The 26,159-nt window shown below is 41.1% G+C and overlaps 1 protein-coding gene across 2 annotated transcripts in view; it reads right to left on the bottom strand.

Annotated features, from left to right (window-relative positions):
* Positions 1 to 935: 935 nt before the first annotated feature.
* FEZ2 (fasciculation and elongation protein zeta 2) overlaps positions 936 to 26,159 on the bottom strand; it is a 73,372-nt gene continuing 48,148 nt past the window's right edge. For both annotated transcript variants that reach the window (XM_053303083.1, XM_053303093.1), the window contains 2 exons: positions 13,481 to 13,546; positions 936 to 1,824 (listed from right to left, as the gene is read on the bottom strand). In XM_053303083.1, the coding sequence (XP_053159058.1) occupies positions 1,808 to 1,824; positions 13,481 to 13,546 (83 nt within the window). In that variant the 3' untranslated portion in view covers positions 936 to 1,807. The remainder of the gene's footprint in view (positions 1,825 to 13,480; positions 13,547 to 26,159) is intronic.

The raw sequence follows: 26,159 nt of genomic DNA, 5'->3' as shown, positions 1-26,159 counted from the left end.
TGGATACTGGGCTATTGGATACAGCTTCATTGGATACAGGGGATACTGGGCTTCTGGGCTAGATTCAAAGTGCTGGTCTTGACCTTTAAAGCTCTACATGGCTTGGTGCCGGGGTATCTGTCAGATCGCATTCACTCATATGAACCTGGCCAGGGCCCTCCGCTCATCAACTCAGGCCCTGCCACTAACAAAGATCCAGTTGGCGGGGACTACAGACAGGACCTTTTAGGTCGTGGCCCCTCGCCTCTGGAACACTCTCCCTGTAGAGCTTTGCCATGCTCTGTCCCTTAGTGTTTTTAAAGAACAACTAAACACATATTTTTAAAGAGGCTTTTTAATGTTTCACCTGTTAGTTTGTATTATTCTTAGTTTTTTAAAATCACTTTTAATTTGAAATTTTGAAATCTGTAATTCTGATTGAAGGGATGAGCCCAAAGTGCTCCCTGGAGTCAAACCATTTCAGCGCAGGGTACCCTTAAGAGGAAGTGGGCAGACCCTACCTGCCTGTCCTCTAAGCCCATACTGCCCTGCGCCACTCTGCTGCGGTGCTGTTCAAAAGGAAATACTTCTGTGCAAGCAGCAGCTTGTGCCACTTGCCTCTTTAAAACACCGGAATGCGTCCCCCAGCATCCCTTGCACGGCGTCAGCATGTAAATGGTGTCGACTTCTCTACAGAAGTTTCATCTCATCTCCTCCAGTTCCAAGTCTTGTAGATTTTCCTCAGCATCTGTTGGGTTAGGGTTAACCCTTCTTTTTTTAACCCCTCCTTAAAAAAACACCTTTTAAAACCCTTCTTTTTTGAAGACTGAACAAAGTTGAAATTCTGTGCTATACACCATTGTGCTATACACCATTAGAGAGAGACTGATATTATGCATAAATGAACTACAGGACAATGAAACTTTTAAAAGAACTCATTAACATACTGCTGCATATAAAATGTTACACTATGACCAAACATTTATTTAACATGTGGACTAAAAAGCACAATAGCAGCAAGATATCCATATTCAACTACATTACCTTATAAATAATTACAATATAGAACATCAAAGTAATGATGTATGACTTGGGAACACAATGAATCAGGATGTTCCGCAATGCTATCCTCTCACAGTGGCGCTTACAACTGACAACTTCTCAGTGAATTGTGTCCTTGTTTTTTTTTAAAAAAAAAAGTCAACTAGTTAAAGAAGCAGATGCAACACCACTTTTTCTTTCTGTACAGTGCTGAAAGAAGTTTGAGAATCAGTAAACACACAATACAGTTTTTTAAAAAACAGTGCTAGTTCCTAGATCGATATTCTAAGAGTCTCCAATGAAGAACTTTGATGGAATTTTTGCAGTGCAGTTCCTGCTTTTGATCCATTTTACACATTTAATACAAGAACCCATTGCAATTTGTATTAAAAGTTCAGTAACACTGAATAGGCTTCTTTTATTTACACTGAAGTTTCTTTTTCTCCTCCAAAGCAGATGGTTGTGGACAATAATTACATGCAATTAATTGTAAAAAATACTTTTAAAAGTCAAAATAATGCTTGTAAATAAAACTGTACAGTATCCACTCTTTTTTCAAATGCATCACACTTAAGTGAAGGGGGGGGGGGAACGGGACCAAAAAGGATGAGTTCTACATGCTCCAAAGGACTTACTCAAGAATTCAAAAGTCCAGGCAGGCAATGAATGTAGTAAATGCATTAGAATTCGACACAGTGCCAAGCAAATTGAAAGGCTTTAAACAATCTGTGGAAAACATCTTTTCACGGAAATTAGTATGGCTGTCTTTCGCCAAACACACCTCTCTTCATGTAGGACACAGAACTGCAAAAGAATCAAGATACAAATGTATGAGTGTGATTGGAGTTGGCTGATTATTCAGGTATAAGCTAATAAAACTAGACTGCTTAGCTCTATATTCCAGAAGCATTACCAAATTCACAGTAATTGCTATGTATAATGAATATGAACTTTATTTCCATCACACAAACAAAACAAATAAATCCATAAAGGCGCGTGTGGGCGCACGCGCGTGCACACACACACAACCATGAACTAATTTCATACAGAAATGAGTTAATTAGAAGGTCATGTCTTGCACAGAGGGATACCTTCCTTGAAAATGGATTAGCCCTCTTACAGAATTCTTAGGCTCTTCATACAGCAATAATGAAATAATGTGCTACATATAGTTTCAAAGAAGCGACATACATACTCTCTCCTTATGTGTTCATGAATTATGTACACTGGTAATCAAGACATGTCCTTTACATATTCCCCATTTCTGTTTCACATCTAAGAGACACAAACCTCAGAGCAATCCAGCTTTCAAACCAATGCTAGCACAACACAAAAGCAGATGAAGAGGTCAGGTTAAGTATCAGAAGTAAAAAACAAACAAAAAAAAACACACCTATTTCCTTATCAAGAATAATTATCATGAAAATCTGATTTTAAATCAAACTTTTAAAAAAACCCACAATTTTTCTTCTTATAATTTGAAACATCAAACTAGAACAAAATACAGATTATGAAAATGGGAACTCAATACCACAATTTAAGTGTTCAATACCTTTCCCCAATAACCCCAAATGCACATCAGGGAAGAAAGAAAGAAAGAAAAATGCATTTATATTAACACCACTTTTCACACACACACACCCTGTCAAGTACTAATACATTTCCACCTATGAATGAACCCAACAAGGTTTCTGATTGAGCCTTGCAGCTGGCTACTCATCCAGTAGGTTTAACAACTCTTCTCCCTTCAGATGAGTAGGTATCAAGACCCACAACTCAAGCCACTCTATCTGTGAAACAAACACATTCAGGTAACATTTGTGTGGCATTAATCTTTTAATTTAAAAATATTTAGAAGTTAGTGAAGCATTATTCCTCAAAATAATTATTTCCCTTTTTAAAACAAGTGTTTTAGCTACTAGGTTTGGAGCATGGGTAGAATTTCATTTTTACATGGGAGGGAATTTGATCAGTATACTATAAGTATGGGACAAATATAGTAGTTTTGGTAGACTAAACTTCCCCCTGAGCTCTAGCAAAATATTGCTCATTGGAGAACCAGTGCTGTAGATGGTGAACTAAGACACTCATCCCGCCATGTGATTTGCTTCAGGCAGCTCCTGATTTGGATTAGCCAATCAAAAGTTTAGAGATAACATATTCATTCCTCAGTGTTGTTAGAGAATCAATCAGAATCCTGTAAGGGAAACCAGTTGTAGGACTGAAAACCCAGCCATGCATAGTCCAGAACGGGAAGGTTTACACCCTTCCATGGGGTCATCATAGATGTCAGTTCTCCAGATAAATGCTCCTCTTAAAAATTAGAGGCCCATCTAATTGTTTTATACTAAGGAAAGAAGCCGAAAGAATTTGAAGATGTTTCTCATATTCATTGTACAATACTATGCAAACTTCAAACTAGACAAGCAACTGTTATACTGAAGTACCTATACCGTGATCTTCTGCAAATTTTTGTTTGGGTCTTTGCCTTCAAGAATTTCAACAGTCTTCCACAATAAATGTTTTACTATATTTCAGTGACAGTTATAATGATGTATTATTCTCCCAGTTAGCAACTGTGTAACAACTGCTGAGTGCTATTATGAAAAAGGAAAAACAGGTTGCTAAACTGCAACTGATGGACTTGCAAAGGAGGATTATTTCTACACAGTGTATGAAGGTATCCATATCATGGCTTGTATTTCCTACTTGCTCCAACAATAGACAGGGCTTATGCAGATTAGGCTTCTTCCCAGGAAGCTGTGGGAGTCGTAGCCTCCCAGTTCTAGGGCTGCTGAGTAGTAGTTAGTTTGTTTTTAAAGGGACTGAGAAAAACTAGGATACAAATAATAATAAAAACAGACAAAATGATGGGTTTAAAAACAAAAACAAAAACAAACCATCAACAGGAAAGGATTCCACTCACAATTCCAAAAACCCCTGCGAGTCACCACTTCTCATCCCTCCTAAAAGTAGAATACAAACTAAACCATAGGTGTGTCACATACCTTCCGTACACTATGCAGAAAGAACCATTCATGGCAAGCCCAATGTTTCTTTCTCACGTACTTTACCAGAACTGCCCCGGAGTGCTGGCTAGACACTCAAACTATGCTTTTGGCTTAGCATGGGGAATTACCTCGGCTGGAGGGAGCAGTTTGGTTCCAGCATCAAATTTGAGCAAGTTTGGTGTTTTGGAAAAGATGAGGGGGCAGAAAGGCAGTACAACAGTTTCATTAAGGGTATATAGGGGTACAGAATGCAAAAGTTAAGTTAGTCAAGGCAATAAATCTTAGCTGATATTCTAAGTAAGAAAATAGCTAGCAATAATTTAGCTTCAAGGCCTAATTAGAGATTGATTGGCTTGACCAGAGCCTGGCTTAAGGCTTGCCATGGAAAGTGCCTGAAAATGGAGAGGCTGAAAAAAGAGGGGGCAAGGAGGCTTAGAGAGACCTAAGGTTAGTTTGCCTATCTTTCCCTGGTTTTCTTGGTGCATTCATTGCATGTTGGTTGGTCTCTTCTTGCTGGGAACCAGCAGAACAATGGGGAAGAGAGGTGAGGAGCAGGGGGCCACCACTTGTCGGTATGAAAGTCCATGCGATAGTGATCCAAGCAGATTCCAAAAAGATGTGCTTTGGCTAGAGGTAGATACACCTTGAAATGTGCCCCAAGGCAATTTCCAAGCCATGTTACCCACTGTGAAGGTGGCAGATTCTATGCAAAATAAAGAAGTTCTTTGCTGCATGACATTAGTCACTTTGAGTATAAATTTGCCCAGCAAAGGTAAAGTTCATAAGAACAGCCCTGCTGGATCAGGCCCAAGGCCCATCTAGTCCAGCATCCTGTTTCACACAGTGGCCCACCAGATGCCGCTGGAAGCCTACAGGCAGGAGTTGAGGGCATGCTCTCTCTCCTGCTGTTACTACCCTGCAACTGGTACTCAGAAGTATCCTGCCTTTGAGGGAACAAAGGTAGGGTCTGTCCTTAAAATGACAAATCAAGCTGAAATAGGCATCTCTCTTTATCCACTGGGAGTGCTCCTAGTTCAGACACTGTACATGCTAATATGATGGCTATCAGGAACAGAACCTTGTATGACAAAAGTTTTAAAGATGTTAGTAAGGTTTACTTAGCTGAATCCTGTTTGACTAAGGAAATCTCTCTTTTTCATTTCATGTTTTTCTTGACTTCTGAACTTAGGGTATGGTTGTCTGAATTGTGAATCAGAGTTGGGATTTCTGTTGGAAAGCATGGCAAAATTTTTGGCAATATACTTGATTCCCCCCACCCCCAGTGTTTTGTCTGTTGTATTCCTGAATAATCCATCACCATCAAAAGGGAGGTCTTTATTTTGTCTCTGGTTTCAAACTGTATCGCAGAAGATCTTGACCAAGCATCCCTTCTTAATGCAATAACTGATCAATAATCTGAGATTCACAATCAACTATGTGTTTTGATACTGCTGTTTGTTGCTCAGTGAACTCTGATGACTCAGTGAAAGTATCCATAAATTTCTGTTGGATATCATGTGGACCATCTCTAATATATCTTTTTAGCTGTTCAAACAGAGTGGCGATATCTTGCCATGCAGCTGTCCTTATTGCCATTAGAAGCAAAATATATCTTCCTCCCCAACAAGTCTAGTTTCCTTCCCTCTCTCTCTGTGAGGGTAGAATGTTTTCTGTTAGTTCTCGTAGTTGAAGCACAGTCCACAATGAGAATTAGGCTGTGCACTGGTACAGAAAACAGCAATCTTATGCATGCAGTAGATATTCTCCATCTTTTTTTTAAACTCTGTGGTATGAAGGAAGATTTTACCAAACTTGTTTAGCTGCCTGAGTCAATACTAAGATTGTGGAAAGTGCACCAGGATGATGGTGAGTTTTTTTACTAAGTCAAATACCAGATCCTGAAAGTCAAGAGGTGACTTCAAGAACAACGGCTGAAACTATTTCTTTGATGTGAATGTGGCAGTCAGATCAGACAGAGAGAGCCTTTAGGGATGACTAGTTTATCTGGGGAGGTCTTTGATAGCTGACCAGTAGAAATTAATTCCTCATCTGAGACACAATGTTCACCCGAGTCATCATCTTCAGTCTCAACTTTGTCTTTTTCTTATTCTTCCACAGGTCGTTGCATAGGAGTTTGGTTGTGGCAATGTCACAGTGACGGCTGGAGTCATTAAGATGAATGTGGCAGTGGCTGCTGTAGTTGTTCCACCTAGAGAGGCAGAAGATGCTGACACAATTTAAAGTCATTCTGCAGTAAGTAAAATTGATGGAGCCGTGTTCCTTAGGTTGATGCGATGCATATTATGTCTGATTTACGTCTGTGGTATTGGCCAACTTATGGGGTGACAATATATGGGTCTTGGATGGTAAAGACCATATGGAGAGAGTTCTCTATATCCATAGGCATATATTGATTTTTTTTTTAAAAAATGATATTCCTCTGATCTATGTTTTTTTCTGATCTAGTTGGTGTAGACCAAGGAGCTGGTAAATGCATTGGGGACATAATTGTGTACAGACCATATCAATGTTATTTCCATCTATTTGGAAGCAAAGCTTCCTCCCTCAAGATTGTTCCTGCCAGTGGTCAGAAAGAAATGAGTTAAAGGCATTCTAACAGCCTCTAACAGCTGCACTGGGTGTGCAAGAGGCAGCACAAGAGTGAAAGTAGCCCCAAATCCTCCTGATAAACTGTGCAAGTGCGATACCTGTTTAGTGTGAATACAAGGCTCATGAAAAGGATTAATATTTTTCTTTACCCCAAGATATTTCTTTACCCTATGAAACTGAGCATAATCAACTGCAATGGAACATGGTAGTACTACGAAATGAATCTCCCAGTATTGAAATGTGAAACGGACAAAAACTACGGTAAGCACCTCTACCTTGGGAAGGCTGAGGTTGGTATCTCTGCTTAAAGGAAGGTATCCTCAGTGTCTTTTGAGAACAATCCTTCCCCATCAGAAGGAAGATTCTCTATTTTTTCTTTCATTCCTGGCTCCAGCGGTGTCGAACAGAGCCAAGCATGACGGTGAAGTGCAATAGACACAGACAACACTTTTGATTCAGTCTCAGTAAGATGTTTGGTGATGCTCAGCTGTTGTCTTGTGAGATCTGCCGACTTTGAAAGGGTTGACAAGAATCTGCCCTTGAAGGGCTCAGGTAGAGAAGCTGCCTCTTCCTTCATGTTGTCCCATAAGGATTGCTGGTATTTGGCCATGCAGGCCAGGTAGTTTGCTACCTTGAGCAAAAGGCAGCCTGAGGACTAAAACCTCCGAGCTATAGAGTCCATCTTAACACCTTCTTTATCCACTGGGGCCGAGTGTTTCCGTGTGGATTTCGAAGGCAGCGCATAATCGACTACTGGTGAGTTTGGCGCTGGGTGTATAAACAGGAAGGGGCAGGAGGCCTCCTGGACCTTATATAGGTTCTCTAATTTCTTGCATGGCAACATAGCAGTCACTGGAGCCGACCAAGCGGTCTTAGCAGCTGGCACCATTGGAAGAGCTGTGGGGTGTGCCACAGAGGAGGTTGACAAATAGCTATACACAGGATCTGTGACTGTAACTTCTGGTGGAGGAATTTCAAGGCCTAAAGCCCTAGCTATTTCTTGGACCTGGGCACAGTAGGATTTGGTTTCTTCTGATGGGGAGTCATAAGAACATAAGAACAGCCCTGCTGGATCAGGCCCAAGGCCCATCTAGTCCAGCATTCCGTTTCACACAGTGGCCCACCAGATGCTGCTGGAACCAAAGGCAGGGCATGCCCTCTCTCCTGCTGTTACTCCCCCACAAATAGTACCCAGAAGCACCCCGCCCCCGAGGCTGAAGGTGGCCTACAGCCCTCTGACTAGTAGCCGTCAATAGACCTCTCTTCCATGAAGTTATCCAAACCCCTCTTAAAGCCATCGAGGTTGTTGGCTGTCACCACATCTCGTGGCAGAGAATTCCACAAGTTGATTATGCGTTGTGTGAAAAAGTACTTCCGTTTGCTGGTCCTAGATTTCCTGGCAATCAATTTCATGAGATGACCCCTGGTTCTAGTGTTATGGGAGAGGGAGAAGAATTTCTCTGCCCACTTCCTCCACACCATGCATGATTTTATAGACCTCTATCATGTCTCCCCACAGCCGTCTTTTTCCTAAACTAAATAGCCCCAGGTGTTGTAGCCTAGCCTCATAAGAAAGGTGCTCTAGGCCCCTGATCATCTTGGTTGCCCTCTTCTGCACCTTTTCCAGTTCTACAATGTCCTTTTTTAGATGTGGTGACCAGAATTGTATGCAGTACTCCAGGTGTGGCTGCACCATAGTTTTGTATAAGGGCATTATAATATTAGCAGTTTTATTTTCAATCCCCTTCCTAATGATCCCTAGCATGGAATTGGCCTTTTTTACAGGTGCCGCACATTGAGTCGACCCTTTCAATGAGCTGTCCACCATAACCCCAAGATCCCTCTCCTGGTCAGTCCCCGACAGCTAAGATCCCATCAGCATATACGTTAATTTGGGGTTCTTCGTCCCAATGTGCATTACTTTACACTTGCCAATATTGAACCACATTTGCCACTTTGTCGCCCACTCCCCCAGTTTGGAGAGATCCTTTTGGAGCTCTTCACAATCAGTTGTGGATTTCACTACCCGAAAGAGTTTGGTATCATCTGCAAATTTGGCCACCTCGCTGCTTACCCCTGCTTCTAGATCATTTATGAATAAATTAAAAAGCACCGGTCTCAGTACAGATCCCTCAAGGACCCCACTTCTTACTTCCCTCCATTGCGAAAACTCTCCATTTATACCTACCCTCTTTTTCCCGTCTTTCAACCAATTAGCAATCCACACATGTACTTATCCCATGACCGCTAAGTTTCCTCAGGAGTCGTTGATGAGGAACTTTGTCAAAAGCTTTTTGGAAGTCCAGGTATATGATGTCAACTGGATCACCTTGATCCACACACTTGTTGACACTCTCAAAGAACTCCAAAAGGTTGGTCAGGCAAGATTTACCTTTGCGGATCCCATGCTGTTTCACTCCCAGCAGGGCTTGTTTTTCTATGTGCTTTACAATTTTATCCTTGAGGATGCTTTCCATCAATTTGCCTGGAACGGATGTTAAGCTAAACAGCCGGTAATTTCCCGGATCACCCCTGGATCCCTTCTTGAAAATCGGTGTTACATTTGCTACTCTCCAGTCCTCTGGTACAGAACCTGATTGCAGGGATAAGTTAAATATTTTAGCAAGGAGGTCAACAATTTCACATTTGAGTTCTTTGAGGACTCTTGGGGATGGATGCCATCCAGCCCTGGTGATTTGTTAGCTTTCAGTTTTTCCAGACAGTTTAGAACATCATCTCTCATCACTTCTATCTGACTCAGTTCTTTGGCCGCCATCCCTGAAAAGCCTGTTTCAGGAACAGGAATATGCTCAGTATCCTCTGCCATGAAGACGGACGCAAAGAACTCATTTAGCTTCTCTGCAACCTCCATATCCTCCTTAATAATCCCTTTCACTCCCTCATTGTCTAATGGTCCAACTGCCTCCCTGGTAGGTTTCCTGCTTCTGATGTATTTAAAGAAGTTTTTGTTATTCCCCTTGATGCTTTTAGCTAAATGTTCTTCAGACTCTCTTTTCACCTCCCTTATTGTTGTCTTGCATTTCTTTTGCCAGAGTTTGTGTTCCTTTCTGTTCTCTTCATTTGGACAGGCCTTCCAATTTTGGAAGGAAGTCTTCTTCCCTTTTATGGATTCCTTGACAGTACCCGTTAGCCATGCTGGCATCTTCCTGGACTTAGTGGTACCTTTCCTCTTTTTGGGTATACAATCTAACTGGGCTTCTAGTATTGTGGTTTTGAGTATACTCCATGCATTCTGGAGTGAAGTGACTCTTCTGATTTTCCCTTTCAGCTTCCTTTTCACCATACTCCTCATTTTAGAGAAGTTTCCTCTTCTGAAATTCAAAATGTCTGTGTTAGACTTCCTTAGTGATTCTCTCCCCACATGTATGCTGAATTTGATGGCACTATGGTCACTGTTCCCTAAAGGGTCGATGACACTGACATCCCGCACCAGATCCTGGGTGCGACTCAGAATTAAGTCCAAGGTTGCCTTCTCTCTGGTCGGTTCCAAGATCAACTGTTCTAGGGCCCAGTTATTTAACATATCTAGAAATCTGACCTCTTTGTCATGACCTGACTGTGAATTTACCCAGTCTATGTGTGGGTAATTGAATTCACCCATGATTACAGGTAGTCAGTAGGCCTACTGCCCATGTTTTCATCAGGTGAAGTTCTCAGGATGATCCTGACATCTAAGTCAGGATGATCCTGACATTTAAGTCAGGATCAGAGGCAAACGAAGATTCCCCATCCAAGTCAGCATCCATGGGAAGAGGATCTGTAAGAGCCAGAAGTAAAGGAAGAGACAGCGATGCCGATACCGACAGAAGACATACTGGCTTAGGAAGTATTGGTGGAGTAGGAGTTACTGGACAAGCGGGGAATGTGTGGAGGCTCAGGAGTTGGCATGACCAGTAGTATTGGAGTGGGCAATCTCAAAGGCACTGGTGGAACAACAGTTTTCTTGAAAGGATCCACAGGAGGAACATTCAGTGGATCTGGCAAAGCTCCCCTAAGATTCATAATATTTCAAAGTTTATATTCCTCAAAATCATAAGGACGGACTGGAGTGCTATAAAGAGAGTGGGGATGAAAGCATTCCCTTAGCCTAAAATGAGGTGAATCAAAAGCCCCTGGAGAGCTAGAGGATCACAGCAAGCATGTGAAGCTGAAAAATGAAAACACTCTCTAAAAGGTAATGCCGAAGGACATTGCAGTGTAAGAGTGGACAAACCACCTGTTGGTGTCCTTGGAACTGGCATAGGAGAATCAGGTTCCTCAAAATCAAGACCCTGCGATAGGGCAAACCCCTTAAAGGTAGAGCCTGAAGGGGCTGAGTTCTCAGAACCCAAGAGACACTCCAGTTCCTGGCACAGCAAAATTTGGAGAGCTGGTGAATCTGAGGGCGTCGCTGGACATTCGGGTTAACAATAGCAATAGCAATAGCAATAGCAATAGCACTTACATTTATATACCGCTCTATAGCCGGAGCTCTCTAAGCGGTTTACAATGATTTAGCATATTGCCCCCAACATTCTGGGTACTCATTTTACCGACCTCGGAAGGATGGAAGGCTGAGTCAACCTTGAGCCCCTGGTAAGGATCGAACTTGTAACCTTCTGGTTAGAGGGCGGCAGTTTTACCACTGCGCCACCAGGGGCTCAATGCGCCACCAGGGGCACAATGTGATGGTGTTTGGACTGGTGTTGTATGAGAGATCACTATTGGTGACGGTAGAGTAGAACGAATTGGAGAAAGGTGATGAGAGCCTGTAGACATAATATGCATCGGAGCCTGTATAGATGTTGACGGTGCGGCGGGGAGAATATGAGTCACTGTCGATCAAGTCTGTGTTACCACCACTGCCGCGCGTCTCGAATGTCTCATTTGGTGCCAGTGTAATTGACATCAAGTGCACTGGCGTGGAGGAGTCGAGGTCCCATCGATGTCGAGGGAGCCAAACTCGGGGGTTTTGACGTTGACGAGGTCGGTGCAGCAGGTTGAGGAAAAAAAGATGTTGCAGGCTGTGCTGAAGTGAGAGAAGGTGTTTTTGCTGGCATAGAGGTTGAAACCTTTGGCAACAATCCCAATGCCAAGGAAGACTCAGTCGGAGCCAGTTTTGCCATGGTCGATGACCCTGAAGAAACATGCTTCTTCTTCTTGTGGGGTTCAGTAGACACCAAACAGTCACGATCATGTCTACATTATTTATTTATTTATTTGATTTCTATACCGCCCTTCCAAAAATGGCTCCGGGCGGTTTACCTAGAGGAATAACAAACAAACAAGATGGAACCCTGTCCCCCAAAGGCTCACAATCTAAAAAGAAACATAAGATAGACACCAGCAACAGTCACTGGAGGTACTGTGCTGGGGGTGGATAGGGCCAGTTATTCTCCCCCTGCTAAATAAAGAGAATCACCACATTAAAAGGTGCCTCTTTGCCAAGTTAGCAGGGGTCAAGTTAGCAAGGGTTTATGCCTTTCGCGCCCTCTTTCCATGAGTTTCTTAAAGGTGCCTGTTGATGCTGAAGGCATGGACGTCGATGGTGCAGGCACCGAGATTGCCAGCGAAGGTGCCAACCTACTAGATGCCGAGGTTCTTGGGGTGAAGGAGGACTCGGTCTCGGCGTCCCTGGGCGAAGGATATTCTCATACAGGGAAGCCTTTAATTGAAGTTCACAGCTGTCGTGTCTTCTTTTTAAATGAGAGACAGGCTTTACATGCACTAGTGTAGTGGGAGTCCCCCAAACAAATCAGGCAATTGGTATGTCCATCTGAGGACGGCATAGTGCCTTTACAAGTTGAACAACGCTTGAAACTCTTAGGGGCAGACATAGCTCAATCCAATATGGTCCGGGTCAGCCAAAAATCAGAGAGAAAATACCAAAACAGAAGGGAGTAGCAAGCCAAGTCCAGTAACAGTCCAAGTCAGAATACCAAAGTTAGAAACAGTTCAGAATGATGAGGAGAGTAGTCAGTAAACAGTCCAAGTCAAACCAGATATCAAGTGAAAATGTCTCTAAATCTCTTACAGGAAATGAAGGAAACAGGAGCAGATCCTTCCTGAGGCAGCATGAGCAGCAGATAAGGAGGAAACGAAGGGGGAGGCGCTCTATTGCTGATACTACAGGCTCCCTTTCAAAGCTCCAATATCCCTCCATCTTAAAGGGACAGTGAGTGCCTAAATGGAGCTAAAGATTCTTCCATGTCTTACTGCATAGGCACAGAAGACCCAGTTGTGAGGAACCATGGATCCCTACAGAGATCCTCTGTTACTGTTCATTGGAGGAGGGAAAAGGAGGAATTAAAGAGCTCTTGGTTTGCGTTTTTTCAGCTCATGCAGGAGAAACTAGCTGAAAAGCATAACTAGGTTCTGGGAGGAGGGATCAGATAAGATCTTTGGGACAGAAGTTATACTGGGGGACAAATGAGGCAGGGCTGAGGCCACCTGTTCCTTACCTTTACTTATATTGTGATCTGCAACATAAAATATAATCCACGATGGTTAAACTCTTTTAAATACCATTTTTAAAATGTGAGTTAAGTATATGTTTCATAAACTATCACAAGTATTTTAGTACTAATACTCTGATGTCCCAGCACTGTAATGCTGCCCAATAACATTGACAAGGGAATTATTTCACAGTTGCATGTATGCAGCAATATGCTTCAAACTGCCTGATCTCAAAGATAAGATGCCAGAGTATTTAAGATAAAAAAGCACAGTGCCGCCCAATTCATAAAGTTATTCAAAACAGTGATTTAAAGCAATATTTCATATTTCACATATTGATATTTTTAAAAAGCAAACACAGGACTAGCAATAAGTGCACTCACCCTTCAAAATGTAGTCTGTTAATAAGCTTGGCACTTTTTCACTGTCTTCTTTCATGGCATGAAGAACTGTAAGATGTAAGAGTGCTGATCAGTGGAAGCAGCAGTAACTAAGATCATTATTTTCAATTTAGACATGTCATTTAGAGCAACCATTTTGAAGGTTACTCTATACACCAGTTTTCCCCTTTCAACAAAGTCAGATTGAATTAACATAACATTAATAAAATACCTTCTACATCCTGCAGAATAATGCTCAGGATCATCTAACGTAGATTAGAGCCCTACGTGGAAAGGGAAATGGCGAATGTTCAAGCTGGTTTCAGAAAAAGCCGAGGAACAAGAGACATCATTGCTGATGCACGCTAGATAATTGAGAAAGCCAAAGAATACCAGAAAGAAGTCAATATATGCTTTATTGACCACAGAAAAGCCTTTGATGGTGTTGACCATATCAAGTTGTGGAATGGGCGTCCCAGAACATCTCATTGTTCTCATGAAAAACCTATACTTAGGACAGGAAGCAACAGTCCAGATGGAACATGGTGAAACAGACTGGTTCCAGATCAGCAAAGGAGTAAGACAAGGTTCTATACTTTCTCTTTCTTTATTCAGTTTATAAGCTGAACATATACTGAGAGAAGCTGGATTGGAAGAAGATGAGCGTGGTTTTAAAGCTGGAGGAAGAAACATGAATGACCTCTGCTACGCTGATGGCACCACTTTGATAGCTGAGAATGTGGATATTCTGCAAGCTCTAGTAATGAAAGTCAAGGAGCACAGTGAAAAATATGGGACTACAATTAAATGTAAAGAAGACTAAACTAATGACAGTGGGTAGAGCAACCAGTCTCAGAACTGACAATGAAGACATTGGTGGTGGATAGCTTCTGCCTTTTAGGATCGACCGTCAACAGTAAAGGATCCGGCAGTCAAGAAATATGCCGCAGACTACCACTTGGTAGGGTTGTAATGAAGGCCTTGAAAAGGATATTTAGAGGCGAAGATGGCGCCTCTCTTTGAGGCACTGGATTAGTTGTCCAGTGCCTTGGCTTCTATTCAGTCCAATTATCTCTCATCATCATGATGGAGATTGGATTGCAAATGCAGGGCTTGGTTTTATTTTCCAGTGGGGGGAGTTTTGGAAGATTTCCCTGGACGAAACCTTGGAATAAACCTTTCTGCCTAAGCAATTGGCTGAACTGAAGAGGCTGTATCATCAAAGCCGACGAAGAGATGACCTCGCAATTAAGCTATTCCTTCTTTCTTTCCTAATTAATCTCTGAGAGGACTACTGTTGGGAGTATGTAAGATCTTTGGTATTTTTAACTTTGTTTTTCTGAACCTCTTACTGACCTTCCTTGAAGAAATTATGGAATGATTAACAGTGTTAAGAAGAGGGCTGGTGGAAGAGGATGCTGGATTACCGCTTGGATATTTTGTCTTCCCTTTTGTTGCAGAGCCCTCAGCCTACACCTCTATCAACTCAACTCTCAGCTAGAAGATTGTAATTTTTACTTTGAACTCTGATTTATTTTCTGCACTGCACTGGTATTTCAGCGTTGACAAGATATTTTATGGCTGATAAGTAAACCCTTTGTTTCGTGTCTTACATTTCTGAACCTTTACAGGGAGCTTTTTTTACTTGGGAGGGGTATTCTTTTATTCTATTTCCCCCCCTCTTTCCTCTGGATTTTTGGAATCACTATTTAACAATGTATGCCTTTGAAATTCAACACCAGAAAGTGGAAAGAATACATTGGAGTGAAACGAGAGACTTAAGACTTTTCACATTTTCCCATGTGTAAGCTTCTGCATGGAGTAAAGTTCCGGATTATCATATCTTTGGCAGAACACCTTATCTCTGGGCCAAGAATGCTTTCAAAACTCTCCAAGACTCTTATGTTAACCCTTGGACTTCTGGGACTCTCAATAGTTTTTCAATTGTTTAGTTTTTGATGCAGTATAAGCTATACCTTGGAACTAAATGATATGTCTTCCTCCCCTTTTCTCCTACTCTTTTAAATATAATGAGATTCTTGATTTCCTTTGACTTGCTTCAAGATAAAAATGTATTTAAAAGGTATTGAGGTAGTCAGGTTGAAACTATAAGGATTTTTCTTTACTTCTTCTCACCGTATTCCCTGTGGTGTTATTTCCAAAAATATAATATAGGTCAGGGAAACTAGTTTAAACATTTTTACATGTAAGCATTCATATATATTATGATTGCTGTTGTAATGGTGTCCTGTATATGTAATTAATTTCTGCTATTTGAAGAACTGCTTTTATATTCCCTGTTATTCAACTGCTTTTACTAAAAATTTTGTGAAGAGGGAAATCTCTAAACTAAAAGCTTAATTTTTTATATTATCAGCAAAATTCAGAATATGATTTGATGGTATTGTATGAGACTGTGGTCAGGAAAAATTTAGTTGGTCTTTAAAATGATGGGAGAGTCCCAGTTAGTCATTTCATTTTATTTGCCACTTAACCCCTCTCTACTGTCTATCTTTTTTATTTTTTTATTTTTGTGCAATAGGTTTGGGATACCAGTCATGACTATAAGTTAAATTGTCATGTATCCAGCAGGAAAGGGCTGGGAACTTTATCATGGCACTGTGTTATTATTAAGAAGAAATATTTACATTTAAATTTTATGTCTTTGTGAGGTCGGCATATGAGCAATCTTTTTTTTAATCATCCATTTAAAATAAATAAATAAATAAATAAATAAATAAATAAATTTTGGGGAGTTAGAGGAGAGGTTCAAAAAATATTTTTTCAACCCTCTATACACTACATTCTTATACTTATATCCTCCTATATACTAGACTTTAGACTTATTTTGATTTTTTTTTGTTTTTATGAGATCTTTACAGTTGGAAGTGGAAATGTTTTTTTGCATCTTTTGTATTTTCCTAGCGTTGTCATAGACTTTTTCAGTAATGGTGTAGCAGGGGCGTAACAAGGCTGGAGTGGGCCCAGAGACAAAATTTTAAAATGGGCCCCTTGCTGATACACACACACACACACACACACACTTCACAATATATAGTCATGTGACTTGCCTCTGGGGGCCCCCTCGAGGCGTGAGGGCCCCCAGGCAGCCACCTCCCCTTGCCTAATAGTAGTTATGCCCCTGTGGTGTAGTGTTTTGTAGGGAGGAGAGCCAAACATGATGTGACAGTAGATACACGTGAAGATTCTGCTGCATGATTTGGCACTGAGCTTTACATTTTGGTAGGCTGTTGTTTTGCTTTGAGGGACCCCTCTAAGTACCTGGCTGGAGTTACAATAATTATATTTTTAATACTATTATTCTGGAGTTTCTGCTTAGAACTCATGGCTTTTATGTATTCGTATGAAACTAATAGATTTTACAACTTGGGCAATAACCAATGGAACCTTCATTTTTTGCATATATAATATAACATTGAAATCCGGTCTAAGAATTTCCCCCCCACACCTTTCTCATAAATCTTAGAGTGTATCCATCTAACTGTGGTATAAATGGCATTATCTAGTATTTTGTTCTGTATTACTTTATCAATATCTTTACGTGTCAGAAGAAGTGAGATGGAAAAGATTAGAAAGAACTTTGAGCATTTGGGACCTTAACTCGAGAAAGCTTTTGGATAATCTTTATATAGGTTCTAAATTTTAAAAAGGATGAGATTTATGTAGGGAAATCATATTCATTGATTTTACCAATTTCAGTGAGTTGCATTCAGGAAGGTTCTGTTTTCTGCTGGGTTTGAATTTTCTTCCTGGCTAATTATAAGCTTTTCACTAATATAATATTAACTAATAATATGTTTATTAATACTTTTGAGCTTGTGGGTATGGGATGGGACCCTTGTTATGGATGTTTTGCTCTGTGCCAGAATCAATTACAATATTCATATATATGTTTTTTGTTTTGGTTGGTTGGTTGTTGGTGTTGCTCGTTTTGACTCTCCCCTCTTTATATTGTTTAACTGCTAGATTCATAATTTTGCTGATGGTAAGATTAAATCTAGTTAACATTTCTTATTCTATAATTATACACACATATATACATAAATATATACAATTATCAATTGTATCTTGCATATAGAGGAGGCTCTTATGATGGATATGTTCTTGTCTGTAATCATGTATTCTCTCATAGATGTAACTTTTCCTGTTTTTACTTATATTAGTAACAAATGCATACTAAAATCTTATATTTTTTTTAAAAAGGAAAGGATATTTAGATGCCATGACGTGTCTACACCTACAAAGATTAGAATCGTTTGGACAATGGTTTCCCCCGTGACACTCTATGGATGCGCTGGACTTTGAAGAAACAAGACAGAAAAAGCATTGACGCTTTTGAACTTTGTTGCTGGAGAAGACTATGGAGGATACCTTGGACAGCCAACAAATGGATCCTAGAACAAATCAATCCAGAATATTCACTTGAGGCACAAATGACCAGGCTCAAACTATCATACTTTGGACACATTATGCAAAGACCCAGCTCCATTGAGAAGTCTATAATGCTGGGGAAAGTTTAAGGAAAGAGAAGAAGAGGATGACCAGCAGCAAGGTGGATGGACTCAATTATGACAGCAATGAATGCCCCACTGAGAAAGCTTAAAGGCCAAGTTGAAGACAGATCATCCTGGAGAGAATCTATCTATGTGGTCGCTAAGAGTAGACACTGACTTGACGGCACTTAATCAATCAATCAATCAATCAATCACACCCTGCATACAAATGACTGCACAAAGATTTGGATCATTGCATTAAACAAGATACTTTCCCCATGATACTCTAAGAGGTTTATTTTTGAGAGTTGTACTGCACAAGATAGACACAAAGAGGTGTTAAGATAACAGTGTCACCCGGCAGATGAAAGAGAAGTATGGAAAATTTGATATTACAAGGAAGCTGGGGTAGTAGTATTCCTTCTTGTTATTTTGCTTCCTCTTTTGTCTTTCCCCCAACACCCTGGAAGTGCTCAGTGGAAGTAAGGAGGGGAGAAAATGCAGTGGTACAGGGCAGGAACATTCCTGGAATAAAACAATGAACTAAAAAACAATGGACAATAATAGATACTTGAATATGATTTTCTCAGCCTCTATCATAGAGTGTATGAAGAGCATGCTTGCTCTAGACTGGAAAGCAACACCAGGTAAGACATGAGTTCCATGAGTCACATGATGGCTTGAGGGGAAGGATCCCTTCCATGCTAGAGTCCTTCATCTAGACTGCAGTCTGTACCTTCTCCAAAGATACAGAGTATGTTGTTTTTTCTATGGTACTGAGGTGTCAAAATCATTCACCACACAACAGTCTGTTCTGCCACAATTACTTCCTCCTGTCATGACAATCCTGTACCAGCTGATGCTGCATTGCACAAATCCTTCAGCTATTCATAATCTCAAATTAAGCTTTTCTGCACAGAAATCCATGAACCTGAGCGTGGAAGCCCTTGACAAGTGTGGGTTAAAAATAAAAGGAGAGAAATAAAAGTGATACCACCATAAGAATTTTACTAAAGAACTCCTGGCAAGGCAGAAGATATGGACAATGCTTTCCTAAACCAATGTAAGTGCTAAGTGCTATTGCTAAACCAGATTACCAAACGTTCAAAGAGGCAAGCCATAGAAGTAAAGGGGGATTTCAACTATCTTGACACCTGCTGGAAGCATAACTCTGCAGACAGTGGGAGGTCCAATAAGCTCCCAACAAGTTCATTTTGCAGAAGGTGGAAGGAGGAAACAAAAGGGGTTGGCTATCCTGAACTTAATCCTTATCAATAGGAAATAACTGGCTGATGTAGTGAAAGTGGTGGGAACCTTGGGGAAAGTGGCCACTTCATCTTGCATTTCATAATCTTAAAGGGATGGAAAACTGAAGGAAGCCAATTTTAATGAGCTCAGAGAAAAATCAGATAGGACCCCATGCCTAGAAATCCCAAAACAGGGCAAAGCCCAAGAGGGAAAGGAAATGTTGAAAAGCGATACTCAAGGTACAAGGAAGGAGGGGCATATCACCAAAGGAAACTACAAAAGAGGAGTCTAAGACTAAAGGGATGGTATCAGGAAGGTTAAAGCTCAGAATGTCGATGCTTACAAAAAATTACACCACCTCCAGTTTTTAAAATGTCCAAAACAAAAGGAATGCCAAGGAAGCAGTAGGCTGATTGCTTGGAGAAGATGGTGACATGGTAACGTGTGTAACAGAGAGAAAGCACAACTATTTAATTCCTATTTTTAATCTCTTATCCCACAAGGGAAGCGTCTCAAACTGACAGAAGTTGCACTAATGAAGAAAGGAAGGAGCTGCAGCTCAAGGAATGCAAAGAGATGTTAAGAGAACAGTAAGCTATTTTAAATGAGCTTAAATGTGAATTGCAACCCAGGGTACTAAAGGGACTTGCAGATGTGATCTCAGAACTGCCATCTGTGTGGAGAGATATACTGGAAGACTAGAGATGAGCAAATGGTGTCCCTATCCACACAACAAAAGCGGGGGGTGGGGGCGTGGGGAGAAAGATCCAGTAAACGACAGATCAGAGAGCTTGATGCCAATACCTGGCAAGATTCTAGAACAGTTTTTTAAGCAGTTGGTCTGTGAGCACTCAGAAAAGAATGTGGTGATTATTAGGAATCAGCATGAGTTTGTCAAGAGTTTCCAGTTTAGTAGCTAATGAAAATGCTGTGGACATAGCGTGTCTTGATTCCAGCAAGGTATCTGACAAAGTCTCCCACTGTTAACAAGATGGTAAAATGTAGGGCTACTATTAAATTATTCAAAGTGCTGGTTTTAACCTTTAAAGCCCTAAATGGCTTGGGACAGGATTACCTGAGAGAGTGCCTTGCCCCATATGTCCCAACCCAGACCTTAAGCTCTTCTTTGGAGATCCTCATCTGGGGCCCCCTCTATCAAACAAGGTGAAGAGGGTGGCTATTGGGGAGAGGACCTTTTCGGTGGTTCCACCCCATTTATGGAATAGCCTCCCTAGTGAGGTTCGCCTGGCTTCATCACTTTTTTCTTTTAGATGCCAGGTAAAAACCTTTTTGTTCACTCAGGTCTTTTAAATGTTGACTCTCAAATTTGATTTTTAACTGATTTTAAAAGAGTTTTAAACTTTTTACCCCCCCTCCTTTTGGTTTGTTATGATTTAATGTGTTATGTGTTTTTATTTCATGTTTTAATGCTGTGTTATGAGCTGCCCAGAGAACAGTTTGTTATGGGGCGGCTAACAAATAAAGTTGCATTATTATTTATTCTTATTATTTATTCACACAGTCAGGCAGATGCTATTGACTGGTTTGTTTTAACCAGACATTGAGTCCTTCCCAAGGACCTGAGATGCCTGAATTTTATTGTCAATATTATTGTTGTTAAAAATATCATCACAAAATGTAAGCTGTTCCCAGCAAAGTTGCTTTTTGTAATTGACTGATGGTAATTTCCGTGACCCCAATGGTATTGAGGTGCTCTTCAAGGTGTTTTGGAATTGCACCTAGGGCGCCAATTACTACTGGGATTATTTTGGTCTTCTGCCACAACCTTTCAATTTCGATTTGAAGATCTTTATATTTTGTTATTTTTTTCTATTTCTTTTTCTTCTATTCTGCTGTCACCTGGTATTGCTATGTCAATTATTTTGACTTGTTTTTCTTTATTCTCAACTACAGTTATACCTGGTGTGATGTGTAGCAGATGTTTATCTGTTTGTAGTCGGAAGTCCCATAATATTGTTACATCTTCATTTTCTACAACTTCTTCATTTTTGTGCTCCCACCAATCTTTGGCTACAGGTAGCTTGTATTTTTTTCAGATGTTCCAATGTATCATTGCTGCTACCTTGTCATGCCTTTGTTTGTAGTCAGTCTGTGCGATTTTTTTTTGCAACAGCTAATTAAGTGGTCCACTGTTTCATCTGCTTCTTTACAAAGGTGGCACTTGCTGTTTGTTGTTGGTTTTTTCTACTTTTGCTCTTATTGCATTTGTTCTTAGTGCCTGTTCTTGTACAGCCAGTATTAAACCCTCTGTTTCTTTCTTCAAGTTGCCATTCTTAAGCTACTGCCAGGTCTTAATGATGTTTGATTTTCCAGTTATATCGCACAAATATTGACCATGCAGTGGCTTATTTTTCTGCTCGGTTCTTTACTTGTTCTTTCTTGTAGGCCTGCTTTGTTTCATTGATGATTAATAATTTCTCATTGTTAACCATTTTAAGTACATCTTCTCCACTGTCCTTGATATATTCTTCAAGGCCTCTTTTCTCCTCTTCTACTGTTTGATGGACCTGCAGCATTCCTCTTCCACTTGAGTTGCGAGGAAGGTAAAACCTATCTACATCACTGCAGGGATGCAGTGCATGATTGATGGTCATTATTTTCCTGTTCTTATGATCTAACGTCTCTAGCTCTGCCTGAGTCTATTCTATTATTCCTGCAGTGTATCTAATAATGGATATAGCCCAGGTGTTTAAGGCTTATATAGTGTTCCCACCATTGAGTTTGGACTTTAAAAATTTTCTAACTCTCCTGATGTATTCACTTCCAATTTTTCTTTTAACTTCAATATGTTGGACGTTATCAGCCTGAAGGATTCCCAAGTATTTGTAGTGTTCTTTTTCTTCCAGATTCTTGATGTTGTTCCCATTAGGTAGTTCTATTCCTTCCATTTTTGTTGTTGTTATTAAATGGTTTTGGAACTGCTGAACAACTCATTAGTGCTCACTAGTTTTTAAATGTCAGCCTAGAGGGCAGTATTGAGTGTAGTACCACAGAGCTCTGCCCTGGGTCTTGTACTGTTCAACATTTATAAACACGATTGAATGAGGGACGGAATGATTATCAGATTTGCACATGATACAAAGCTGGGGGGAAGGGGAGACAGTACAGCTAGACAACACCTTAGAATCAAGATTCAATGCAAACTGGACAGGTTCAAATAACAGACCAAAACCAAAAAGATAAAAGTTCAACAGAGATAAATGTAGTCTTGCATTTAGGTAAAAATCATTGGCCAAGTATAGGATGGGGGAGATCTGACTCAGCAAAAGCACATGTGAAAGAGGATCTATGTGTCTTAGTGGACCACAAGCTGAACATATGACAGCAGTGTGATATAGCTGCTTTTAGAAAAGTGCTGATGCAGTATTGGGGTGCATTAAGAGAGGCATAGTGACCAGATCACAAGATAGTTCCACTCTGCTCTGCATGATCAGACCTCATTTGGAATATTGTGTTGAGTTCTGGGCACATTTTAAGGAGGTCACTGATAAACTGCAATGGGTTCAGAGGAGGGCAACAAAATGAGGGGTCTGGAAACCAAGCCCAATGAGTAACAGTTCATTTTGTTACTTGTTTGCTAATCTAAACTAAAAACACTGAGGAATTTTTTTCATCACATCAGCCAAAGAAGTTGCATTGAAATTAAAAAGCCATCCCTAACCTTTTAATTTCAGTGCAACTCTGAGTAATTTTCCTTGTCATGTCAGCTATTGAGCAAAAATGCCATCTTTGTGAGTTTCAACTCACCAATAAACCTCAGTTTAAAAATAGATTCAGATTTATGTTGCAATTTAATATGTACATAAAGTAAAAAAGATTCTATGCATACCAGCAAGAGTCTGCTAACATCCTTCTATAAAAATTCTCAGCAGTCATTATTCAGTTTAGTTTCTTGGAAGTCACAGCTATTACTGGAAAGAACTCCCGGAATGTGAAAGACCGTCATGCCTACAGAGTTTTAATTCACACCTATGGAACACGCATCCCACTGTAAAAACACTAAGAACTTCAGAGTAATATAAGCAAGAGCCTAATTTCCAAAAGAAAGCTATACTTGGGAGACTTCTCAAATGTACTTGTGTGGTTTGAAGAATGCAAAAATTGTGTTCAAGAATTTGGCCTGAGCTTTTGAAATGATTCTTAAGCTTCAAAACTTTATTAACTCTTCTAACTCTAAGCAGTTACTGTATGATCATACAATCTAACCAGACATTCTATTCAGACTTCCTTTTTGCCCCCTTTCCACAGTTGCCAACATTTTAGCAACTTCGGCGGGTCTGGTAAAGTTGAGAAATATTTTCATTGATGGCCCTACTAAAGTATGTTCAAGTTTGAGAGGCAGTGGGGGCTTACCTAAAGCAGTGGAGAGGTTGTGGCAGCATTTTCTTGCTTAAACTACCACTTGCCTTCTTTGCAGGTACTAAAAGTGCTACTTGCCTCCCAGCTGCTACTAGTTTTCTTCCATTTTAGGAAGTAATTCCTAAAATCAAGGAAGTGAGAAAGTACTGGCTAGAAAGCAAATAATGCTTCCAACACTACTGTGGCTACAGCAGAGGCAGCAAGCACTAATGTAGGCAAGAAAACAATACACTTTTGTGGTGCCCCTAGAAAAGTGTTAAATCCGCTACCCATTTTCACTGCCAGTAAAAACATCACAGAGAATAGGGAAGGCGAGTCATTCCAGCCTTAGATTTCAAATTACAGGGGCTTAGTTTTCAATTTTGGCAAAAGGATGTCATTTCCAGTAGCTGAAAAACAGGTTGCTTACTGTAACAGGTGATCCCTCTGGTGATCCATGTTCATTCACAACTTGGGTCTTCAGTGCCTGTGCACTAGCCCTGCGGAGGAATCTTTAGCTCTGAAAGGCGCTCTCTGGCATTCTGAGTTGCGAGGGGCAGCCGGTTAAAATAGGCTAGTGGGAGCTAATGGGAGAGCATCTACCCTATCCCAGTAGAACTTGGTGTAAGGTGAATCAGCCCTCAGGGCAGAGAGTTCACTGACCCGCCTGACTGACGTAGTGGCTACTAGGAAGGTAGTTCTGAGTGAAAGAAGTTTTATGGAAAATGAGAGCAATGGTTTGAAAGGTGCTTCTGTCAGGGAAGCGAGAATGAGGGACAAGCTCCACAGCTCAACTAGTTCTCTAAATGGAGGACAGAGGTCATTCAAGCCCTTTAGGAAACACTTAAGAGTCTAAGTGAACAAAAACTGATTTGCCAGTGCCATCTCAGCCTGGGTAGTGTGCAGAGATAGCCACGAGGTGTACCTTCAGAGAAGTATTTGAGAGGCCAGTTATCTTAAGGGAGGTCAAGTATAGAAGGATCTGTCTAATTGAAGGGGAGAAAGGGTTAAAGCCCCTTGCTGAGGCATGAGACATGAAACGTTTCCACTTACACATGCAATTGTTTTCTTGTGGAAGCTTTCGTTTAGTTGAGCAGGATAGTGTCTAGTATAGTGGAGCTTGCACACTGCCAGGTTGAGGGTGCCTAGAGCGTGTTGAAGGACTTGACAGGCCTCTTGAGAGAGAAGGTCTTTCCACTGTGGCAGGCAACTATATAAGCCTTTGGATAAACCTAGGAATGTAAACCCAGGGTTGTCTTGGCCACTATGGTGCAATCAGAATGCAGTGTGTACACTCTTGTAGAATCTTTGGAAATTAGAGGGAAAGGTGGAAACAGATAGAAAAAGCCCTCCTTCCAGGGTATCTGAAATGCATCCCCAGGGACGTCTTGCCAATGCCAGCTCTGGAGCAAAAAAGACTGCAGTTTGAATTGTTCTGGGTGGCAATCAAGTCCACTTCCTAAGTTTCCCAGTGATGGAACAGATCTTGAAGAACTGACGTGTTCAGCCCCCATTTGTCAAGAGAGCAATATCTCTGCTTAGGGAGTCTGCTAACATGTTGTCCACTCCTCTTATATGCAAGGCTATTGGGTGAATGCCACTGTTCAAGCACTACTCCCAGAGCTGTAGGGACAGATTAATCAGAGACCGAGAAATGCATGTCATCCCGATAGTTTACATATGCAGTGGCTGTAGTATTGCCCAGGTGAATCTTGGCCACCCATCCCTGTAGAAACAAGAGGAAGGCTTTCAAGGCCAGAAAAACTGCCAGGAGCTCAAGAAAATTTATGTGCAGCTTCTGCTGCTGGGAGTTCCACAAGCCTTGAGATCTTAGGTTGCAACAGTGGGCTCCCCAGCCTTGCAGAGAGGCATCCATCATTAGGGTGTCTGACAGAGAGAGTAGGCAAAAGGACACACCCTGAGAGAGGGACGTTGGCATAGTCCACCACTGTAGGGAATCGAGGGTATGTGGTGGTATTCTTAACCATTTTGTCTCTGTCCCAGCTTGGGTGGAACATAGAGCGGAACCAGAGCTGTAACCTTTGCATCTTCAGGTGAGCATGAACAATCGTGTTCATGCAGGATACCATCAGTCCCAACGGGCATTGTATGGAACTGACCCTTTGTTTGGGTGAAAGCTGGAATGCAGATATCAGGTTGGTAATAGACAATATCCTGTCCCTGGGCAGGTAAGCGTGCTTTGAGGCCACATACAGGATAACACCAATGTAGAGAAGACAGTGAGATTGGACTTTTTAAGGTTCACAGTCAAGCCCAGATCTGCAAGGAGGGAGCGAGGGAGAAACTGGACATCAGAACAGAGAGAGGATTTGTTTTTTCCGTTGGAAGCCAGTCACTCATGTATGGGTAAACAGAAACACCCTGTGTACGCAGGTGGGCAATAACTGTGCTCATACACTTTGAGAAGACACAGGGTGCCGTGGATGAACTGAAAGGCAGGACACTATACTGAGAAGCACGAGATCCCAGACAGAAACAGAGGAAAATACAGGTTCAGAAGGCCTTGTGAATTCACATATTGAACTGGAGACTTTCAGGAC

Source organism: Hemicordylus capensis, chromosome 1 (genome assembly GCF_027244095.1).
Source record: "Hemicordylus capensis ecotype Gifberg chromosome 1, rHemCap1.1.pri, whole genome shotgun sequence".
Classification (NCBI taxonomy): Eukaryota; Metazoa; Chordata; class Lepidosauria; order Squamata; family Cordylidae; genus Hemicordylus; species Hemicordylus capensis.
This window is presented reverse-complemented; position numbering and strand designations above follow the sequence as displayed.